The following is a 23897-nucleotide window of genomic DNA, read 5'->3' on the forward strand; positions in this document are numbered from 1 at the left end:
GCCCTAATCGCCATGAACACACGCCCTCTGCACTTGACCCCCTCGCTCGGCTGCACAGCTGCGTTGGGAAACTGACGAGGTCCCCGATGTACGTGAAAACCGCCACAAATCTTTCCGTGCCTCCCGTTCTCACAGCGCTGTGATACGTCTGCGATGTCCGGCTACAGGATGCCCCTTTTTTTGAAGGGATATTGTAATGTTGTTTTTTTCTTTCTTTAAAAAAAAAAAAAAACCTATTGATGTTTCTAACCTCTTATTTTTTAAAAATGTGCTCTTTGTGTTTCACTCAAACTGTAAAAGATTTACATAATGACATGGGGAAGAAGGACCCAGAAAGTTTTCTGTGAGAGTGACGGGGACAGACGACGGAGACAGAGGGTATGAACGACCACGACGCAGGTCGGATCGAGCATGGCGAGTAATGCCATCCTATTGTGTTCACTGGTAGTTGCGTATCTTGGGGTTAGAAGCCAGAACACCCCCCCCCCCCCCCCCTCCATCATCAGGAAGGAGTTTAATCTTGCCCGCGCTATTTCAGACAACATAAGTGCTGATCAAGCAACGGCATAGGACACTGTGGTCACCAGCACTAGGCCCCCGGCCGTATAGATCAGCAAATGTACTAGATGACCAAGTACTTGCTCAGTTGATCTTACATGGCAGTCTAGTACACTTAAAAAATCTAAAACGGCGGACAACTGTACTGCTAACCAAAAAGAAGGGAGGAGGCAGAAAATTTTAATTTGAAAAGCAAGTTTAATACTGATAATTTAATGTTTACATGTAAAATTCACATTTGAGAATATTTAATCAACTAAAGCCACTCATTTTTTTCTCACAATGTTAGTTTTATAATCATAGTATTTCTAAAACAAAATACCAAACAAGATAGAGTTACTCAATAATAGCTAATCTGGTCACAAGAGGGCTAAGTTACATTTCTTGAATGATTTAATTTAACAATAGTTAAAATATAGACTTTTAAAAACTATATTATGTACTTTATATTAAATCAAGTGTTCTTGGAGTTTTCTAAAGTCATTGAGTAAAACATTTCAAAAATTACTCTCAAGTGGTGAGAAAATGAAACCACTGTGATGGAGACTCATCCTTCTGCACATCATAACACAATCCTGGAAGAACACAAACCAAGTAGCTGAGTGTGCTAGTATGCCAATTGGAACACTCCTAAACCCTCAGCCCCTGTCCCAATTCACTTATCCTGAGGGAGCATGAAAAAATGCACCAGAAAGGCCCAATTTCTGCAGCCCTTCTTGTGTTCCACAGTCAGAACTGTGATTCAAACAGTTGGCTAAGTGCTGCTATTTATAGCTATGGTTGAATTTTCAGTTCCACCCTTGGGAAAGAAAGAAACCTGGATACCTGAGAGGCAGGTTTACCTGCCTGAAGTGAGAAGAATATATCAAAAATACAAAAACAAGCCAATCTCGACTTCACTCAATGAAAATATTTAAAACTGAGGTTTATGCATCTATGAGACGTTCAACTGTGTCCATCGTGTAATGGCAGGAAGTGGTACGAGAGAACGGCAGGAAGCTGAAAGCCCACAAGCTGCCCTTCAAATGTGCCGGGTTTCAGCGGCCTTCCCAGCTGGCCTGTCAGACAGATCAGAACATTTAACGCATGCGGTCAGTCTGAGAGTAACAAACCACACTCGCTAATTCACAAGTAATTCAAACTGCGACTTCACTAACAGATCGGGGTGGGGGGCGACTGGGATAATGATCTAAACGTTCCGACGTGACTGGCGCAGGATGATGAGGCACAAGCCGGCTTGCTCTCTAAATAGGGCAGAATCTAAACAAGTTTCTTCTCTGTCAGATGAGGATGTGGAACAGGGAACCATGGTCGTTCGCTTCCGGCCGCCGCCACATCGGCCGTCACGTCTGCCCGTCGGCCGCAGAAGAGGAAGCCGCGTGTGCATGTGTGTGTGTGAGTTTCTAACAAAAAGCAGCGACAATGACCTGAAAAGCCTTGGGTGCGCAGATCTGGGCTCCGCCCATGCAGGCGCTCAACTTCTAGCCTCAGATCCCGACCGTGGAAGGATTCCCGGTTTGCCACCTCCGACGCCAACATCCGTCTCGGTATAGGCGTCAGGACCTGGCCTGAAATGACACTTCAGATGCGAGACCTGGGTGATCACACCTCAGATTCATGGCTATTGTAACCACTCAAAGAAACAGCCGGCAGCCATGACAGAAGAAATAGCTGTATTTACAGAGATGCGGACGTCACAGTCATTATGGCAAAATGAAAGAGAGATGTGTGCATTGGCAGGCAGTCCGGATTCTCCGCTCAGTATATTTCTGGACGTAACCATGGCATCACCGCTGGTCGCTGGCGAGCACCGTCTGTATCCGCGCCGCGGTCTGCTCCAGCCCGCACGCTCCGGGGTTTACTATTGAGTTTTTGGAGTTCAGGCTCTCCTCGCTGTCCGTGTCACCATAGCAGCTGGAGGCTGGGGAGATTACCAGGGTACTCATGGATTCGGAGTCCCGGTCGGGCAGGGCTGAGCCCAGCACCGGCCGATCGGTCAGCGAGTGGCCTCTGGAGGGGCTGTCACACTGTGAGCCGGGGTTCGGATCCCACGAATTGGCCACACCCAGGCGCTCGTCCTCCACAGCCTCCCCTTCTTCTCCCTCCTCCCGGGGCCCCCCATCCTCAGTGGTCTGGCTTCCCCATTCACTGGCCTGGTCATGGAGCAGCTGGACCAAGAAGTTGATGTACTTCATGGCCAGTCGCAGGATCTCATTCTTGCTGAGCTTCTTGTCTGGCGGGTGCGTGGGGATGAGCTTGCGTAGCTCTGAGAAGGCCCCGTTCACGTTCTGTTGCCGCCATCGCTCCCGGCTGTTGGTGAAGACCCGCCGCGCCAGCTTCTGGGGGGGACCTGCAACGCGCACACGGGCCCAAGTGAGCACAGGTCGGAAGCGGAAAGAGCATGCGCTAACAACTAGCATTGGCCCAGGACTGTACCGAGAGGCACTCAGGAGGGCTCACCTTCTGAGAGGCCCAGCTCAAAGTGCGAGGAGGGTCTCCTCTTCATGCGGCTGCTGGCAAAGAGGCCGTAATTCCCCGAGGGACCAAGGTAAGCACTAAGGGGGGGTGAGAGACAGAATGAGGAGAAGGAGGAAAAGGTGGATGAGAAATGGAAAACAAGCGGGCACCCAGGTCAGCATCCCCACTACACCTGGTACCAGGTCCATACCAGAAACCCTACCAATATGTCCCCCACTCAGTGAAATCGATCCCTACATCAGCGTTTCCCAATCAAGTCCTCAGGCTCCTACAGACTCTCTACATCTGTTTGGTGACTGTCTGGCAGAGGGCTGGGAGGGAGCAAAAACACGGACCCTCCGTGCGTTCCTGAGGATCAAGTTGGGAAGCACTGCTCTAGGCAGATTTTTCTGCACAGGGGGTATTTGTATACGTGGCGACGTGCCTGCTTGGTACAGCGATCAGACTGCCAGCAATCACAAACAAGACCAGAAAAAGAAAGTAATTACACTGAGAAGTCAACCTATTGAAGCGATGATCTGCTCGGCCGCAAAGGCTTTTTTAAGCAGAGATAATTTCTGTATTGTGGCTGCTCAGAACTCACGGACGATTACTGGCAAGGCAAGCCGGGCTTTGCCGTGGTGATGAGGAATGGGGAAGCCGGGGTGGAGATGGGGAAGACATGCGGCTTGTGGGGGGGAGGTGTGTACAAGTGGGGGGGGGGGGGGGAGCATGCTATGGTGCAACAAGTCATGTGGCCTGGAAGGGACTGGCTGCAACAAGCAGGCATGTCAGAATCAGAACTAAATCTAGATTCATCCACAGAAAGCACTGTGTGAACAGCACCAGTGGTCTGAATGTCCTCTGGGATAATAAAAGTATTCAGATTCTGAATCATCGATTGTATAGACGATGAACTATACTGTGAACAAATATATTTCCAGGCACTGCTTTTTGTGTATTTCTTACGCTGTGATAATGAAAGATGAAGATGTTGTTTATCTCATCATGGCTGGGATCTATGCCCATGTCTGGGAGGTTGTGATTTCAAATTCAAAGTTCAGGTAATCATATCACTGTTGGGCCCCTGAGGGAGGCCCTTAAACCCAGTCACTCCAGGGGCACTGGCTGACCAGCTCTCTGATCCTCACCTTTATGTCACCTTGGACCAAAACATCTGCCAAAGAAATATCAAACCGAGGAGGTATCGTTCTCAGATCAGTTCTGGGATTCACAACCCACAGATGACCTTCAGAATTGTTATGGAGAAAGGACCATCAGAGTCACTAGCCTGTGTTACAGTGTCACAGTACCGAATGAAAGAATGATGGAGGGGCGGAGTCTCACCTACTGAAGAAAGGGTGGCCGGGCAGGTAGGAGGGGGGCAACAGGGGGCCGGGGGGCGGCACGGGGAGAGTAGGAGCCGGAGCAGAGAGGGAGGTGAGCTGTGTCAGACGGATGTCGTTGGAGCCCAGGGACCGGGGGGGAATAGGGTGCAGGGCAGTCAGCTGGGGACTGGGCAGAGGGAGGGGGGGGATGGGGGGCTTGCTGTGCCCTAGGCTGATCACCGGGATGTTGGGGGGGAGGGTGGCGGAGGAACATGGGGTGGGGGGGGGCGTGGTGTGGTTGAGGGGGGAGTCTGTGGCGGTGGAGACCGGGGGTGTCGTTTCGTGGGGCGATCTGGCCAACCCCCCTCCGTCGGACGTCTCCACGGCGATGAGCTCAGCCGGCGAGCGCTGGCACGGCGCGGGGGGCTCCTCGGAGACGCCGCTCTGGGCCGAATCTCCCCGGTTCTGCGGTTCCTTAGCCGCCGGGCTGTTAACGGGCGGCGACACGCTTCGCGGAGGGCTCAGCTGCTCGCCACGCCGGGCGCTGGGGGAAGCGGGGGGCTCCAGTTTCTCCATCATCTTCCCCTGTGAATGCCCCCGCCCCCGCGTACTGTCGTCCTCTTGCTTGAGCCCCCCTGCCAGGGCTGGGCCGTGGGCGAGCCCCTCCTCGCACAGTTCGCGTTCCTTGTATCTCTGACGGCTGCAGCTCCTTAAATCCGACGCTCTACAAGGTGTTAGAGTGACGTTTGTACCTCTGCCATCCCTCTGGCTCGTAGGGGACGGGCATGGGGGCTCATACAAGGACGTTCATGCAGGAGACCAGCAGCACGTCCACCTCACATCGGTACTTCACAAACAGATGATGCCATCTGCATCACAGACTCAGAAAATACGTCCACGCGATCAAGCCTGGCCCCAGTGAGTTCTTGGCAGGGTACTGCGTCTTTGGGTCTGCAGCAAGTATAGTCCTTTCAGTACCAAACAAAACCACAGGTGTCAGCCAGCAGAATCTCACACCTGCAAGTGCACAGAGCGACACATTAGACCTGTGCTTTAAACATCGACAGGGCGTTCACTCAGCTAGCAACATGACTTGACTGTGAATGCAGCTGAAGTACCAGCAATAGTTAATTATTCACAATCTATAGGAAGAAGAGAAACAAAAACGTTTTGTTAAAGCTTTCAAAACAGTTTCAGAATTGTTTAAGCGAAGCACCGTGACGCCTCTGTTTGCAGATAAATTCAGCTCCTTTGACCCTGAGGATTCATGTCAAGGTTTTGTAATCAACCTCTTCCCCTTTCCTCCTCCAGAAAAACACAACGACAAGAGTTTCCCTTTTTGTTTATTTTGTCTTGGTCCTGCTGTTTCTGACGGTCCCTAAACGAACGAGGCCTGACTGTGGAAAACCCAGTTCCAATGAACACACATTCATAGCCAGTTTCCCCCGTTTCATTTGGGTTATCTGACTGGCACAAGAACACAGAACAAATAGTCCAAAACATTATGTCACTGACCAATGTGTCTATCGGAAACTATACAACAAAATAAATATCTTACATTTATATACAACCTATATTTTACAAACCTATCTGCTCTTCTAGTATCTCTAGCAGTTTTAATTAATGACTAAAACAATAATTTATCAATAATTTCAATAACAGAAACAATGACGACAGCAACAGTAGGGATAATAAAAATAATAATTGCTAATAATATGTACTAGTAGCACAGTAGTTAATCCTGTAGTGGGCTTGAGTTAGGATTAGGATAAGAGTTAGGATTAGGATGTTAGAGTTAGAGTGAGGGGTCTGAGACCGTCAATGCCTTCATAGGTAGAAGGGGTTCCTGGGATGAGATGGGCTCTGTTCAGTCTGTAGTAACATCAGTAATCAACAGGACACCACGCGCACTGATGCCGTCACCGACAGCTTAGTAAATTACTTCTCATTACAGTGAGGCCCAGTCACTGGCCACACTGCAGCCCTGACCCCACAGAGCTTACAGTGCAGCACACAGGAGCTGAGACGGGCAGTCCGGCATGTGGGGCCCACGCAAGCAAGGTGCATTTTATGGGGAGTTTTAGCTGGAGTTAGTGTGTAACTGAGATAGCAGAGCATACAATCCAATAAAACCGAATGAGTAAAATAAACATGAAATTCTATTGAATAGATTTCATTTCTATAAACTATTTTGTTGTATACAATTCCTAAAAACATAACATTTTTTTCTAAACAACACAAGTTTTACAGTGTAAGGATATTATTATTATTATATTATTATTATTATTATTAGTAATAGTAGTAGTAGTAGTAGGAGGAGGAGGAGGAGGAGGAGGAGGAATAGAAGTGGTAGTAATAGTTGTATTAATACTCATACTAACATTTCTTACATGGTATTATTTTAGATGTCGTCTCCGGATAATAGCCTACGTTTATACAAGATTTTTAAATAAGAGAAATTGCCTGTTGTCGGACTTCACGAAGTGAAATGAGATCATTTGTCTATTCTGAAGTATTAGAGATATATATAGACCTAGAGTATCTCTAATATTCTACATACATTATATATATAGAACTGACGGGTACTGATAGGTATACTAATCTGGCTCTTGAAATGTGTACGCAATATAATATTTTTCGTAACGTTATACATTTTGCCAGTATCAGCGTTAACAGTATAGTTAGAAATTCGGATGTATGACACGCAACAGCCGAACAGGAAAACGTCAACATAATAACGAGAAAGCAGCATATTTCGCGTTTTTTTTTTTTTTTTTAAATAATCCCACTTAATCACACTAATTATGTTCCGTTGTTAGTCGATCCATTCATCATAAATATTAAATTGCACTTTTTGAACACAGGCATAAATTTATACATAATACATATTTGCGTTTGAAGGTATTTAAATTTGGTTATTTTCGATTTGCTCAAATTGTCGCGTGGCCCAGTTTGTTATTCGCAGGTAATCGGCCGAAACATCAGAGTTGCGGGGTGGACGTCGGTAGTGATGCCCACGATCTTAACGATAAGTACGATAACAAGCAAAAAGACTGTAGTACATAGGGAAGTAAAAAATATAACGCACGCACAGTTTGTAATTAAGGCAATGTAACTATCAATGAACAAGTGTTAAACGTTTTATCGCAGCACATCTTCTGTTGTGTTAATTAGTAGGCTACATTATTCCAATGTAGCTACACTGCTAAACGAAATTATAAATTATAAACTAAAAAAAAATACTACCTATTCCCCAATATCAAACACAATAGGCAAACACAAGAAAAAAAAATACTTTTTGAATTCTGAAAGCAGCAACACCAGCAGGTCATCGCTTGTTAAGATATGAAAAAACAAAACAAAAATATAATTATGTAGACAATGTTTGTCCAAAAAATTGCTAACTGGAAAAATCACAATATCACGACAAAGAATACGTAAGATCCGGTGATATGCCAGGGTCAACAATACCTTCAAGCCAGAAACGCAGCCCTACAGACCAAGGGAAGGTCTGGCCTCTTTCAGAGGTATAGAATGGCGTCGTCCCGCAGTTATCGTTGGACGAAACACTCAGACCAGTCAGCTGCTGGTGCACAGGGAGTTCGCCCTCCTTGTGTCTGTCTGGCTCAGTCACACCGCACGCTCATGGACGTCCTGCTCTCTGCTCCTCTCTATCCTCCTCATCCTGCCGATCTGTGACAACTTTAGGCTCCAGGTCCCCGGCCGAGAGACGCTGGGGCAGGCGTAGAGACTCCCAGAGTGCAGAAGTGCCCCCTCGTGTGGCGTCTGGTGGACCGTGGTGGGGGGGAGGCTCTCTCTTAGGCTCTCAGGCACCGGCTTCCATGGCGTGACGCTCAAAATCTTCAGCAGAACGCCAACGAAAACACCGAAACGGATAAATTAGGCGAAGAATCGTGGAAGTAAGAAGTCGGCAAACGGGCGGCATGCGATGGGACATGAGGCGATACGGGCCGGAGCCGACCTGCGCAGCGAAGGCGGAGCTCAGCCCCGAGGCCAAGGTGATGCTCACCGACCCCCCCTGCCCCTCCCCATCTCTCTCTCCTCCCCTCCACGCTCTCTCCATCGCTCCTTCCCCCCCTCCCTCCTTCTCTCCTTGCGAACCAGTCGCTGTTGCTCCGGTTGGCCGCCAGTGGGATTTGACCACTGAGGGGGCTGGAGAGAAAGAGCGAGGGGGGGGGGGGGCAGAGCTGTGCTGTGGAGAGAGATTTCCGTTCCCCACTGGACAAGAGGATGCTCGTTTACAATGTGCTGGGAGCTGATAAGAACCTCAAAAGCAGCCTGCACCACTAAGATAAGGAAACAGAGGCAACCCCCCCATGCTCTCGACCTTCCAACACACTCTCGCTTACGAATACCCCCAAATCCCACCCCCCCCCCATCGTCCTTCCACCTTTCTGGTCAGTCCCAGACTATAAAGGGCCTTGGATCGTTCCCAACAGGAAACACAGCTAATATCACAATGGAATAACACACATGAATGTCACCCGCACACGTCAGTACCTCCAGCCACACACGGCCGTCCCCCGGGTCGCCGTGACGACACCGTCAGCCGTGCCCGCCGCTGGCAGACATCATTTCTAGGACTCTGCGAACTGGCGGGAAATGGTCATCGTGAAATACTCTAACAAACCTGCAGCAAGAACGGGCCAGAGTCCACATAAGATCTATTTCATCAAACCCTTCCTGTTTCATGCCGTGACTCATATAACTGAAAAAATTTGACTCTTGAAGTCATAATCATATTATGACAAATATTAGTGGAAATGTTATGACAGTCATGCGTTAAAGCAACATTATACATGCATATTTGTTTTTTTTTTAAATACATATGCATTTATCGGTGGACAAAATAACAAAAACATAATATGAAAATGACTAAATCACAATAACAAACGCAGCTACAAAGATGAGTCATACTAGCTTGGATGCCAGTAAAAGTAAGTGACACTCAGCACTTTGATATGTAAGTTAACTAATGGAAAAGCAACAGGAATGCAAAAGGGCTGGATGGATGATACAGGTGGATCGGTCAAAAAAAAAAAACAAACTGCTAAATTATTTCATGTGTGAAGGGAAACTGTGTCAAAGATCATGACGGTATGTGCTGAACGCAGACACACTGCATGGGCACACGGGAATAGTGTTTGGTAAGACAGACGCATAATCTGAACAAAACCTGAGCTATGGCGAAAGTAATATGCCCTGAAAAGTCACATTACATTATTTACATCCACATAGGTTTCAGTTTAGAGATGACAAAAGATGCCTTCAAGCAGGAATGGCCAGCTGTTACCTGCGGAGGGCATCCATAATGGTGTGACAGACATCTTGTGCCAGTTATTAGGTTCAGTGATTGCTCTGCGTGGTCACATGGGACTACAAGTAACAGTATGTCATGCAAGCTGTTCCCATAATATAAAAATATCCCTATATACAATGCTAAACAACTTCAAGTATGGCTTCACCAGCACCTGCTTGAAGCATCTTCCATGGCCTCATGAAGCATCAAATCTAGACATCGTTTAATATCTATGTCTTAAGTTCTGGGGCAGCAAGGCCAGAGAAGATTTCCGCTTCCATCATCCCTCAAAGATCTGGATGTCTGTCTTGAAGATTGGGCCAAAATCCCACTGGGCTTCAGGAGGACATGGGAGGCCCTACATTTTACAAGGGTCCTTGACGTTGATTTATTTGTAGGTGTTTTACAACAAAACATGTAAGGTTTTTGAAGGGCAGCATAAATAGTCGCTTGTAAAATATTTCAACTAATATTTAGAAAACAATTATAACTGTTTCCACTGATCTAATTTTACTGGAGGTGAGAGCTGAGCCTCAGTGCTCTCAGGTTGCAGTTTGGGTGGAGGGCACTCGGCCCCTGCATCTGCATGTGTGCCACGACGCTAAAGCAAGCCCATGCGTGATGCGCTACAGCTGCGCCCGGACTCGCCTGCATGTTTGAAGCACTGCGCTGTGGCCACAGCATATACCAACGGGCAGGCGATTTGATTAACTCTCCTCCTGAACAGCTTCCTTAAGGTCTCCTTCCTTCCTCCGCCCCCCTCCCCCCACTCTCATAATCAGACTTAGACAATCTAAACAAAAACACCAAACCTCCCTTTTTTTAAAGCCACTGGTGGCTTTGTGGGCATCAGTGTGGCAGGGTTAGGGTTCGACTCCTGTCCTGCATGGGAGTCTGCGTGCTGTTCCTGTATATGACACATGCTTGTGAAAAGTAGCATCGCTAAATCGCCCGTGTTTGTGCCCTGAGATAGCAGAGTCCCTCAGAAGTGCACAAATATTACACCCCCTGCTGTACATTTTTTATTACATACAACAAGCACATAACATTAATATGCTGCATTCATTCCATGACAGTGTTACAACTACTGGTTTTGCCCACTGGAGCTGCCTCTTCTGAAGATTTTTCTGAATCAGCTGATGGAGTATTACAGAAAAATATTATCAAATCTGGTGACATTTCAGTTTTGTCTGCTTGCAGACAGAGTATGCTCTAAAAGTGTAAATTAAATTTCCAAAGTATGGACTTTAATGGAAGCAAACAAAACGGCTGCCACGTCGTGAATTTTAGTGGCATGCAAATTTAGTAACATCCAGTTGAGATTTGGCCCCATGATAAGCAATTAAAAGTTTCTGATAACTGGAGAGTAAGAGGTATGCTTAGAACAGTTAGTGCACATGTGACAGGAAGACGCGTCGCCAGAGCGACACCATGGACCTCATGGTCTGACGCGCTGAGACTTAGACGGCAGCCCGGGCTTCCTGCTTCCTCGGAGTGAAAAGCCGTGGATGAGCACTGACGAGCATCTTAGTGGGGTTAGAAACTTGAGAAAACCTGCACCGAACCGGATTCCATGTCGCCTCTGTGTTTAGCCCTCGGTTACTTAGCCAATTTGCTGCCCTGCCTTGTCAGGTTGGGGGGGAGGGGGAAGGGGGGATAGGCCTTCACAATCTGAAACCCCCCCCCCCCCCCAGGCAGCACCTGTCGTTCCACACGGATGCCCTTCACTTGCTGTGATACTCGCACTAGTTGTCTCGATTTGCGTAGTTCTTTTTTTCTTCAATAAAAGGCGTCTGTCCTCTGGGACAAAGACTAATTTTATTCTATTTTCTATCTATTGCATCGATTCGGCGAGGATGATGGCGTCCGTGTGCGTGCGGGTCCATGCCCCAGGCCGAGGCCCGTGGGGGAACGGTCCACATTACACTCCCACTGCCTCCAGTGAGACCTCCTCTGCCACCAAACAAAATATACAAAAATAATAATACTCGTGGACCAAAAATAGACTAATGGAAAAGTGTCAGTGTACGCCTGTGATGAAAAGCAAGCCGGCAGACATCAAAGATAACGAGTGTATTAAAATTAATGAGGTTAACATGGTGTTTCCCCCTGGCATGGAAGACATAAGGCAGGATTCCTTCGGAAGGTTCCGGAAGCCCTCCCCAACTCATCTCCAAATGCTGAGTCCCCAAAACGCACCATCCTTAGCTTCATGTCCATGTCAGGAACGTCAAAGGCGGACTCCCAGCCCGCGTCGGCCGGAATGGCGCGGCCTTCGGGAGCGCGGTGGGCAGAGCCGCAGGAAGCGTCCTGGAACATTAGGAGCTGAGGAAATGGAAAAGCTGACAACTGTCTGAAAAAAAAGAAAACTTTGAGTCTTTTTTATCTGGACAATGATTGGGGGGGTGGTTGCCATAGAAACCCATTCATCCACAAAAGTAAGCTGAAAGGATGTAAGTGAAGTAAGCCACGCATCACAGGTCCTGACGGGGGCATCGTGTGGGCTTTCTCTCGGAAGGGGCGGCAGGCCCACAGGACACAGGGATCTGAGGACGGAATGAGGCCTTTATTTAGGGTGACGGCTTTCACAGCACGGGGGCAGCAATAGGACTAAGACAAAGGGGAACTAGATAGAGACCAGAAGACCAGTTGCGGCCTCTGGGATTTGGGCTTGCAGGACACCCCCACCCCACCCACTCTTCTCCAATGCTAGGGAGTTGTGTGGCTTATTCGCTAAAACCAGTGATAAAACCATGCTGTCCTCACCTGTCCAAGATCAGGGTATCAGGTCTCTGGCACTTCCTGTCTACCTTCAGCTCAACATACACACAACAGACTCACACACACGCACATGTAGGGTAAACATATCCTTATGGGGACTGCTCATTCATTTCAATGGGAAAAATGCTAACGCTAACTATGACAACCTTAACCCCTACCCTGGCCTAACCATAACCATAAGTAACCTAACAAAATACAAGAGTTTTTGGATTTTTAGTTTTTTCATAGCAGTCACTGATTTTTCTGAGTTTTCCCTTATGGGGACTAGGAAACCGGTCCCCATAAGGGAAAAAAAACGGATATTTATCATGTTATGGGGACATTATGTCCCCAGACACACACACACACACACACAGACACAGACACACACGATCACTCACTCACAGACACATGCTGACACACAGAAACGCACGCACACACTCACACACACAAAAAGTCAAGCAGCCTCACACACACACACACACACACACACATACACACACACACACACACACCCCCCCCCCCCCCTGACAGCAGCTCCATGGACACCCTTCCTCCGTGTCACGTAAACACTATTGTGTGGGCGATAGGGATCAGGGGGCCTAATTGTCTTAGGTAATATTTGCAGTCGATTTCATGGGGAAAGTGATAAACAGTCAGTGCGGACGCCGGTCAGGTTATATGTGCCAGTCCCTCAGGCCTGGCCGGCCTTTGATCTGGAATGTACCATTTTGGGGATGGGGGTGTAGAGCTGGACCATAGGATTTAGAGCAAATGGTGACAAGGTAACAGTGACTCTTTGAGCAGGAGGACGGTAGGGTTTGAAATAGGAGGGGGATTTAAAGGAACCCCCTGCAGTGTATTCACAGAGGAGAGGCCGACACAGGTGCCCCACAGGGACTGCGGTCATATGCAGGCCACTGCCCAAAGACAGCCAGGAGAAACAGACATTTTCTCAAGCAGAAGGCTTGAGACTCAAAGGGACAAAGCTTATTAATGTCAGAGCAGATCGCCATCGTTAAACCAACACCCAGAGCTGAACGACAGCTTTGATCTGACTGGAGCTGGGATTTGAACCTACAACCTCAGTCTACCTCCAGGACACGATGGGTGTGGATCTGGCCAAAATTAGGGGCGTAACTGTGAAAATACACAAACCTTTTCTTATATGATTACTATTTAAAATTATGGTTGGATAATGAGGTTATATAAATTAGACAAAACAAGAGAAAGGTATATGGTGATCCAGAAAAACTGCTGAATGCAGCAGAAGGTACTTTTTTATATGGCTGATGGCCTCTTTCCATAAATCTTATGGGTTTTTTATGCCTTAAATGTATTTATTAGTGAGGTCTTATTGTAGTGCTTGTCAGTGACAAAACAAACTCAAATGACTTAAATGGACTTATGAATACAGTCTAATATATTCTCATTAAGACCCTGTTTCCTCTTTTGATTATAACAATACATGAAGGACAGCAGCGGCCTGTGTTTCCCATAAGGTTATTAGTCAAAGACAAACAGGCTGTTTGAACGCGTGCCGAATGAGGATCGCGTCCGGTAAGTGTGTGAGTAGGAACTGGGAAAGAAGAGAATTCTTCTACAGGGGAAGGCCAGCTTGTCCCCTGAAAGGGTGTCCAGACATAGCAGGGTGACCTGCATGAAGGCAATATGACCCCCACCATGTCAATAAACCCTAAAAGCAGAGGGTAGAGATGTGAGCCCATCGATATATATAAAAGCAGTGACCAATGATTTTGCTGAATGAAGCCAACGCAGGCTGATAACCAGCAGGGCTGCTCACTGGTGACGGAAAACAATAGCAATCGATAGCTCTACAGATTAGTTACACATCATGGACTCCACTGATGTGCCTTTAAAAAGAGAAAAAAAAGTGTCTGTTGCACGGAGCTCTGTTCCCAGGATGCACCTGGAAGGGACAGGGCGGACGCAAGGAGACAGCTGCTTCCTGTCTGAGCTTCCTGCCTGGTATTGGTGAGGCTGTGGGGGTTGGGGAGGGGCGTGCGGGGAGGCTGGGGTAGCAGCGAGGGGGCGAGCTTTGGTGGGTAGAGGGTGTCCATTGGGTGTTGCCGGGACGGGTCCAAACAGGATGTTTCGGCCACGGCCGCAGGTGCGAGCTCAGGAGCGAACCACCCAGAGAAGTGGGCGGGGGCTGCTCTTCCGATTTATGGCGGGGATTGGAGCAGCACATGCGAAGTAGGGGCGTGCTCTAATCCCTTTTCTTGGTTCCTTCGAAGGGGGGCTACAGGAGAGGTGGCGGCTAGTGAGTGAGATCCGCTCACACTTGGTCATCTTTGGCTTCCAGGGTCTGCTGGAGACGCCTCTGCCGAGAAGAACCCATAAAGGACGCTCTGAAGGGGCGCTTCTGTTATTACAGAGCAAGGCACCGACTGGAAGGATGCAGGCAGGCTGACCTTCGCTTAACTGCCCAGCAGAGGAAATGGCCCCTTTTTTTGGGCAACTACCTGCCAGGTTCCGGGACTGACCCAGCCGACCCTGGTTCAGCCCCCCCCCCCAGCTCCAGACGCCCTTCCGTGTTCACTCAGCTCGACTTCTGATGCTAGCAAGTGAGATTGGCAATAGCCAGGTTTGTTTTCCCGAGCACTGCTCATCGATGGGCTGTTTAGCGGGGTGAGTGCACTTTCCAAAGCCTGGGGGGGGGGGTTGTTATTCACAGTGCCATAATGGCTCTGCAAAGAAAACCCCACATTTACTTCCCCTCGGCTGAAATTCCTGGCTGTCATAACGTACCATCCACATTCCTCCGGCATTTTACAGGAAAAACACTCCCCAGGAGCTGATTACCATGTTTAGTTTTGCCTTATCGCCCTCCTTATCAACACGTCACGCGGATCAAATTGTTTCCACATACAAGACACTCCTTCTCGCACATTGATTAATTGTAAAACCTGTGACTATGGCAACTACTGTCAGCATCTGGTTGCCATAGGAATGAGTGTGACATCTTGTTACTACACAGGTAATCCAGACAATAAAAATGACAAGTGAATATAATAGAATAATATCCTTCAGACACATTTGATATTTGCATAACTTTATGAAGGGTGGTGTTGTGCTTCATACCTGTAGGCCTGACTGGCTTGACTCCTTTCTGTACATGTGAAGTTCATGCATGTTCTCCTCATGACAAATGAGTTTCCTTCAGGGACTCAAGTTCCCCCCTGCAGCCCAAAAACATACAGATATACTACATGGCCAAAACTATGTGGGTACCCCTATAAATTAGATGAGATGGCTAATTAAGCCACACCCACTGCTGACACTGGTGCACAATCAAGCACACAATCACACAACAAACATCAGCAGCCGAATGAGTGTTTGGTGACTTTCTACACCATCACAGGACTTCGTTTTCCCGACAAGTCAGGTGGCTACATTTCTGCCCTGGTTGGCTGCAGGCGACGTGACGGTGAAGCTCAGAATGTCTAGGGGCAGGTTCAGGAGTGAATGGTTTGAACCTGAAAGGCAGTAGTGGAACGTTCAAGCCCAGCAAGTACAAATCCAGACCAAGGTTTTGTTTCAACCAACCAGTTGAGAACACTGTGAATGTGACTTTATACTCAATTGGTTGGTCGGAGCAAAACCTTGGTCTGGATTTATACTTTTGAACTTTCCCCCTCTGCTGAAAGGCACCCAAAAACCCAACGCCAACACCCAACCTCAAAGGGCAGCAAATCCCACCAGCAATGTTCCAGCATCTAATGGAAGACCTTCCCGGAAGAGTACAGGCTATCACAGCAAGAAAGTGCAACCACATTCACGTTAATGTCCTTCGTTTTGCAATGAGATGTTGGACAAGCTGGTGTCCACATACTTTCAGCCATACAGTGTAGGTTACACAGCATCTCTAAACTGCACCGGGGCATGAATGTGAGAGTGTGCATGTGCGTACCCTGCAGTGGTACTTCATAAAGGCTCTACCTCAGCCTTTTCACTGCACTGCCTGAGCGTCACTGCTACTTCCTTCCACTAGATGGAGACAAAACTTTTTCTACAGGTGTTGTTGTCTTCCTCACCACGGTAACGCTGCGAAGATACGGGTCCTTTATTCCAACACACGTATCTAACAAAATAACTTTTTATTAAACATTTTAATGTATTTATTAATGTATTTTCATTCAACCAAAATTATGTATATTACATAATCTACCGGGCAAACTGACAGTAAGAGGCCGTTGGTGGTTAAATCCCTGCATAGGCTGGGATCGTCACTGCCACACGTCTGGTAACATATTCCTGTCTACTATCCACAGATTGTTTACTATTGTAATTAACAGTTTCCTCCGATTTCAAATTCAGAATCTCAAAGTTATAATTGTCCCCTTTTGTTCATCTTATTTTTCCTGTTCTAATTGTGATGTTTTCCGCCTGATACTCCACTACTTTCTCCCCGACTCTCACCACAGGAGGGCGCCATAGCCCTCACGCAGGGACGGCGTCGCGCTGGCCGGAGGGCCTGCCGGTGGAACGGCGAGGCGTTTCCGAATGTGGGTGGTCCGTCCCGCGTGGGAGGGAGGGGGATTAGCCCTGGACTTGGGTTCCCCCAAAAAGAATGGGGGTGGGAGTATGAGGAGGGGGGAGCAGAGGGAGAGAGAGCGCGATCTGCGATGAACATCTGCCTTCCAGATGTGCCCTCTATAGTCGCTTGAAAAAAGAGAGAAAAAAGTATAAAAATGAGAGGAAAAATAGTGCTTAACAGTTCTCAGCGTTAGAGATTAGGCATGAGAGCCGAGCCGGGAAGCAGAGTGTCTTTGATTGTCCTGAGAGGGGTTTCCAGTTCGGAAATGATACACTTCTGCATCTTAAATCACACCCCAACCCCCCCCCCCTCCCCCAGCCCTTGTCTCTGTCTCCCCCCCCAGTGCTTCTGAGAACTTGAGACAATATATTAAAACAGAGCACCTGTCCAAATATTTCTCCATGTAAGTGGGCTAGCATGTGGGGGTATTAGACAAAAGTGTGTGTGGGGGGGAGGGATGTAAAAGGACGGCCAGAAACAGGGAAGGCGTGGGTAGAACGTACAAGAGGGGCTAGGCCTGGAACCCCTAACACGGGGACGACAATGTGAGAACGCGGCCCCCCTCTCCATGCTACCCCCCCAGCTGACTTATCGCCGACGCTATCAGGATTTATGGGACTTTCCTCTCAGTGCAGAGGCGACCAGCGATCTCCTGTGGTCACCCTTGAAGTGGGGAGTCTTTCATGGGCGGTGGACGACTCAACGTTTGGGCCTATCATCACCCCTTCACTGGTCGCCAGAGAGTGAGACAGGGAGAGAGAGGGGGAGAGAGAGATGGAGAGAGGGAGAGGAAGAGAGAGAGGGAAAGAAAGAGAGAGAGGGAGATGGAGAGAGAGAGAGAGAAAGAGAGGGAAAGAGAGTGAGGGGGAGAAAGAGGGAGAGGGGGAAAGAGAGTAAGAGATGGAGAGAGAGAGGAAGAGAGAGAGGGAGATGGAGAGAGAGAGGAAGAGAGAGAGAAAGAGAGGGAAAGAGAGAGGGGGGAGAGAGAGAGGGAGAGAGAGCAGACTGGGGAAAAATAAACAGCATGACACACTCCTCCCGCCGCTCGCTGTGCCGCATCCTCCGCTCCTCTCACGCCCCCTCGCCCTTTTCTCACCCCCTTTGGCTCCCGTCCCCCCCTTCTTGATTCATCTCGAGTGTACGGTCCATCTAGAGGGCTGCCCGGGTCTAGCGGAGTTGGACTCCATCGCCCACGAATGAAAATGAAATCTGGCACTACGAGCCAATAAGAATCCTCAGCATGTATGACTCGACCCCACAACAAAATCACTGCGGCCAGATTCTTTCCGCTTTCGCTCCCCCCGTCCGTGAGGTTGCTCCTGCTGAACCTATTTTTTGTGAATGATTATTTATTGGTTTATAAATAACAATTGGCGTATATGCGGACCCGGCCAAGCCGGACACCGGACGGCCCCAGAGACAGACCCGTGGATTCGGGTCCGGCGGGCTGCCATGAGGTCGCTGGCTTTCCTGCCCCTAGATCCCTCTTAATGATGGGACTGGGATGCCAAGTGCGAGCCAACTGGAATCCTTCTATCTATCCGTATTCCAACTGTGATTCCGGGTCACGATGAGTCTGCAGCCTATCATAGGAGACAGAGCACATAGCAGGGGACACCCTGGACAAACACACACACACACACACACACACACACACTGTGTCTGCGGGGGCCCCGAGTCAGGGCGAGCTTGGCGGGCACCGCTGGCCCGGGTCTGCGGGGGCCCCGAGTCAGGACGAGCTTGGCGGGCACCGCTGGCCCGGGTCTGCGGGGGCCCCGAGTCAGGACGAGCTTGGCGGGCACCGCTGGCCCGGGTCTGCGGGGGCCCCGAGTCATGCCGGGCACAGCTGGCCCTGGTCTGCGGGGGCCCCGAGTCAGGACGAGCTTGGCGGGCACCGCTGGCCCGGGTCTGCGGGGGCCCCGAGTCAGGACGAGCTTGGCGGGCACGGCTGGCCCGGGTCTGCGGGGGCCCCGAGTCAGGACGAGCTTGGCGGGCACCGCTGGCCCGGGTCTGCGGGGGCCCCGAGTCAGGACGAGCTTGGCGGGCACCGCTGGCCCGGGTCTGCGGGGGCTCTACCCAGCCCGGCCATGCAGCACTTATCCACTTTTTCCACCGAATGTCACTTTCCGGGCTCTTTCAGGTTGAGCTGCATTAACAAGAATGTCAAGCGCTCATACTTCTACCAGAACTTTCCTAGACACTGCGAAAAGAATAAAATGTGCCAATATATAGCACTTAAAAAAATATATAGAGGTTATTAAATTTATTTTTAGCCCCTTTTTTTTTAGCATTCCATGACTTAAATGTGAAAAAATAATTTTTGTGGGGGGGGGGGGGGGTGCTTCTATCGATCCCCCAGACCACCCCCAGGGGTTGTGACCTCCTCCAGCCCGGGTGAACGGGGCATTGTGTTGAAACCCGAGCCCACACAGCAGGCCCCCCCCATGGCGGCACCCTCCAAAAACCTGGGTCCACTCATCTTTTTCCCATTAGCACCCTGCTGATGTGTCCCGGGGGTGGGGGGGCTGACCCTACCCTACATCGTATAAGAGCCACCCCCCCCCAGTAAACTTTCAGGATGAAAGGTCCAGCCAAACAGATAAATCCCAATGGGAAAAAGCTGCACCTTATAACTGGCCGCTACATTCTCACTTATATAAGATTAAACCAATTTCTGTTTATTTACTGCTGGCAACAGCAAAGTATATTAAACAGGCCAGTCCAGTTACTGGGTCTCTAAGCTGAAGCTGGGCCAGGTGTAAATGGGACGTGCTTTTGGAAAGCTGTAACTTTTTATGTGATTATCTGTCCTCGCCCCCAGGGCTAAACAAAGGCCAGATAATGGGGGTAATTGAATTCAGCATGATTGGTAAAACAAACAGATAAGGATACCGTATCTCTCCTGAGTGCAACACTCCACGTAGACAGAGAGGGAGGGAGAGAGAAAGGGCGAGATCTCAACCAGAGCCAGGCAGGATCTCTCCTACCTGGACCGTGAAAAGAGAGCAGTATTGTTTTAGTTGGTACTGTTGTTATTATTTTTACTCATCCTGGCAGCGCCGCGCGAGCTGTGTGTGATCCAAGCCCTAGGAAAAGCTTGTAAAAACACGTTTCCATCCCTTTTTTGTGGAAAGTGAGAGTCCCGAACGTGAGGGGAGCGTTGGAGACCACGTCAGGCAAATGCATTAAGGCGCGTGGAGAGACGCTGGGGGCAGCGCAGACAGCGCACCAAGGCCAGGGTGGCAGAACGGGGGCACGGAAAGCACCGGAACTCACAGGCCGACGCAGGGTGGGCGGAGAGCTTCGCGTGAGGATGCCAACCAGCGCAGTGACACCAATCAGCAAAAGAGGAGGAATTTACGAACGACCCGGTGACATTCACTCACGTATTAAACAGAGACTTTTATCCAAAGTGAGGTACAATTGAGAAAGTTGGGTGGTTAAGGGCCTCGATCAAGGGCCCGACAGCAAAATCACTGGCAAAATCACTGGCAACCTTCAGATCACCATCTATACTGACTGAGCCGCACCGGTACTTGGCGGAAACCAAAGGAAACACAACATTCCTTAATAGACAGGTGTGTAACGACTAAGGGACCCTTTGGACTGACCTATTATCAAAGCCATCCTATGTCCTGAGACCCCCCCCTGCCCCCGAAATAGCAACCTGCCATCCTTCAGTGAGCAGTCTGTAGTTAAAATGATCAGGCGGCAAGCAACAAGACAGGCAGGACAATAGAATAAGGGTATGAACAGGGAGAGAGGAGCGGGACACAAACCCAAACGCGGCCCGGTGCCCTTGTCACGCCCGGAACCACACGAGCGGCTCTGTGCACTTCTGTGTAATTCCTGTAATTCCTGCCAAATCATTTCGGTTCAGTTCATTTTCGCCACACAGCTGCTTAGCACTCGCAACACCGGATGGGGGGACAATCAGGCCGACTCGCGATACTTATTATTAAACCGCATTAAAGCTATTTAAAGTCACTTGCTAAATTCCTTTTGGTGAGAAGAAAAGGGGATTAGCAGGAGAGAGGAGTGCATGTCTGTGGCTGGGCTGGGGGGGAGCAGGAGGGGCGGGGCTTGGCTGGGAAGTGTGACACATTGCTGGTGGATGTTTTCCCTGTACATGCTGGATTTGCAGGCCGGAATGTGAGAGCGTGTTTTATGTGCGAGGTCGGTATTATGGGGTGGGGCGGGTGGGCGGGGGGGTTATTGATGGATTGAAGGCAATTACAACGGAGAAAGGCTGGGCCAAACCTTCATGAGAGACACATGGGAAGCCCCGGATCAGAGCCCCGCCCGGGAGAAAGGCGTTTTAATAATAGCTATCTGTGTTGCGGTGGGGAGTCGAGGAGAACTGGGGGCCATTTTGCCGGCTAGGGGAGCAGTGGGGGGGCTTGCGGCGGTAGAGCTTTCGGGAAACTTCCAAGGGGCTTGCGGTTTTGCACTGTGCCTCCTCTGACAGGCACCCACTGAAATTTAAAGAGCGCTTAATTTGCAGACTAATTACTTTCCTCCTGTCCCCGAGAATCACCGGGCGGGAGGGGGGGAGGCACAGGGCGGAACGGCAGGTGGGGGGGCAGGTTAGGTTCAGGCTGCCCACCACTGATTAATAGTGTGGCAAACTCGAGCTGACGTGCAACATTTTCCCCGACGTGTCTCTATTAATCCGCCGTTTGGCCTGAAGTCGGCTTGTGCTGGTAACAGCTGCCACCTGCATGATGGAGCCGCCGTCATTGCCGAAGTGAACGGGGCCCCCCAAAGGGGTTATTGACACACAACCTCCTCTTTAAGCTGTATTCCCTGAGGACAGCAAAGCAGACCCAAATTGTACTGCATAAAAGCATAAGAACATAAGAAATTTACAAACGAGAGGAGGCCATTCGGCCCATCAAGCTCGTTTGGGGAGAACTTAACTAACAGCTCAAAGTTGTTAAAATCTTATCTAGCTCTGATTTAAAGGAACCCAGGGTTTTAGCTTCCGCTACACTAGCAGGAAGACTATTCCATACTCTAACTACACGCTGTGTAAAGAACTGCTTCTTCAAATGCATTTTAAAATGTTCTCCCGCTAATTTCCACTTATGGCCAGGACATGTATTGCAAGTAGCATTCAACAGATAGGTGGCTTGTTGTGGTCACCGTATGGCATTGTCATCCAATGAGGGTATGTGTTAGGATATGCATATGGAATTGTTGTCCAATTAGGAGACATGTAAGGTAAGCGTATGTTATTGTCGTCCAATGAGGAGATTGTAGGAAATACCCTATGGCGATGTCATGCAGTGGGGAGGGTTGTAGGGTATGGAATCAGAATCATGCAATGTGTCCTCTAAGGCCAGAGGGCATTCAACAATCTGTAACCAGTGTTTTAAGCGTTAATCCTGACAAAAGCTATCGGCCATCTGTCGAGGTGGCCTACAGGAGTTTGGCTCGCGGCGCCATCCGGCGATCTTTCTTAATCAAAAGATGGCAGTAGTAGGTCCGGCCTTCCAGAGAGTTCTATGACATAGAAAAAACAGACTCATAACCTGCGGCCGCAGGGCGCAGAGTTCGGCTCTCAGACTCGGTGGGTGAGAAACCATGCCGGATGTGAGCGAGACGGGAACACCCTGGTCCAGGGAGTCGCCGCAGCAGCCGGGGGAATGTCGGAAAGCCATTACAGCGACACCCGTTAGCAGCCAGGTTTAAGGTGACGTTCGGCCACGTCGTGCAGGCGCAGGATGATAGTGGCGACTCCACTTTGGGCTGATGGCGGTGAGGGAGGAGAGGAGCGCCTGACTTTCACGCTCTGCTCGCTTCATGCTATTGGCGGCGACTTTTCCCCAAAAGTGGAGCTGAGGGGGGGCTGGGGGCTGGCGAACGCCCAGACACACTCCTCATCTGCCCTGACATGAAAGGCAACCTTGTTCTGCAGCGCACAGAAGAGGCCTCTGATTTGTCCTGCGGTCCCTTTGAACGCGTCGCGTCTTCCGGAATGGGAAAGAGGACGGCCTGGGAATGGCGGGAGGGCCGTAATGAGAACGGAATGGCGCTCCGACGCTCCGAGTCACTCCGAAACACCCCAGAGGTGCTGGTGGCTTTTCCTGAACAAAGCCAGAAATGGGGGGTGGGCTGCCAAGACAAAAGAACACTCAAAGCAGAGCCACATCAAAACGAATTAAAACAAATGCTTTGTTTCATTTATTTAAAAAGGGATGTTTAGAATTATTCTATTGAGGTAAAAAACAATTGTTACATAGAAATATAAAGATGGTTCGAATAAATTCCTACTGGGCATGAATAATTAATGCAATTAGAAATGTTTAAATGCAAATAAAATCATGTCCGACTCTTTCTCCCACAATATGTTTAGTTTTGTTCTTTGAGTGTTTTTTTTATTATTGGCTACAGGATAAAGGAGACAGAGATGTGGAGGCAGTTGGTGACATTGAGGTGAAGATTCAGATGAGGAATGTAAGGTGAGTGTGTGTGACAGTGAGTGGGGGGGTAGCTGAAACCCGGAGGCGGGGGGTGGGGGAGGGATAGAGAGTGTCTGTCTACCACTGGGTCAATGCACGTAAGTGCCAGAGTGTAACTGACAGAGAGCTGGGCACAAAGTCCACCAAATCATCGGCCGGGGCCCGGAACTTTCCGCAGACGTCCAGGCCGCGCAGACGGGCTGCCGCGATGTAATTTTAGTCGCCGCATATTTATTCCTCCAGAAACTAAGAAGAAAGGTCATTTCTGTGCGAACAGAATTGTGCTACGGATCTGGCCCCCATATGTCTGGCTCTCAGGCCGGGGGGGACGTGCTTTCAGTCTTTGAGCAAATTAAACGCCGCAGATGTTTATCGATTTTTTTCTTATTAAATTCCCAGTTTGTTAAACGAATTCTGGCCATATTTAAATACAGGCAGATCCTGGCTGT

At 49.3% G+C, this 23897-nt stretch overlaps 1 protein-coding gene across 2 annotated transcripts; it reads right to left on the reverse strand.

The window, feature by feature from the left end:
• Positions 1–736: 736 nt before the first annotated feature.
• On the reverse strand, positions 737–8390 carry lyl1 (LYL1 basic helix-loop-helix family member). 2 transcript variants are annotated; one of them, XR_002835786.2, is made up of 5 exons: positions 7815–8390; positions 4363–5360; positions 3019–3113; positions 1986–2908; positions 737–1616 (listed from the first exon to the last, which is right to left on the reverse strand). XR_002835786.2 is itself a non-coding variant. In XM_023791928.2 (4 exons), exons 2-4 carry the CDS (start codon positions 4920–4922, stop codon positions 2346–2348), a joined length of 1218 nt encoding a protein of 405 aa, XP_023647696.1. In that variant the 5' UTR covers positions 4923–5360; positions 7815–8390; the 3' UTR covers positions 737–2345. The 2 variants fall into 2 exon arrangements, 1 of the variants encoding a protein (XP_023647696.1); XM_023791928.2 differs by having other exon boundaries at positions 737–2908.
• Positions 8391–23897: the final 15507 nt, after the last annotated feature.

This window comes from Paramormyrops kingsleyae, chromosome 5, assembly GCF_048594095.1.
Source record: "Paramormyrops kingsleyae isolate MSU_618 chromosome 5, PKINGS_0.4, whole genome shotgun sequence".
Classification (NCBI taxonomy): Eukaryota; Metazoa; Chordata; class Actinopteri; order Osteoglossiformes; family Mormyridae; genus Paramormyrops; species Paramormyrops kingsleyae.

Excerpts from the sequence above, each read along its gene's own strand:
- lyl1 (XM_023791928.2), bottom strand. The coding sequence starts at position 4,922 with ATGATGGAGAAACTGGAGCCCCCCGCTTCCCCCAGCGCCCGGCGTGGC. Across the intron at positions 3,114-4,362 it reads GGCCACCCTTTCTTCAGTAG|TGCTTACCTTGGTCCCTCGG; the intron begins GTGAGACTCCGC and ends ACCCCCCCTTAG. Across the intron at positions 2,909-3,018 it reads TGAGCTGGGCCTCTCAGAAG|GTCCCCCCCAGAAGCTGGCG; the intron begins GTGAGCCCTCCT and ends TGCGCGTTGCAG.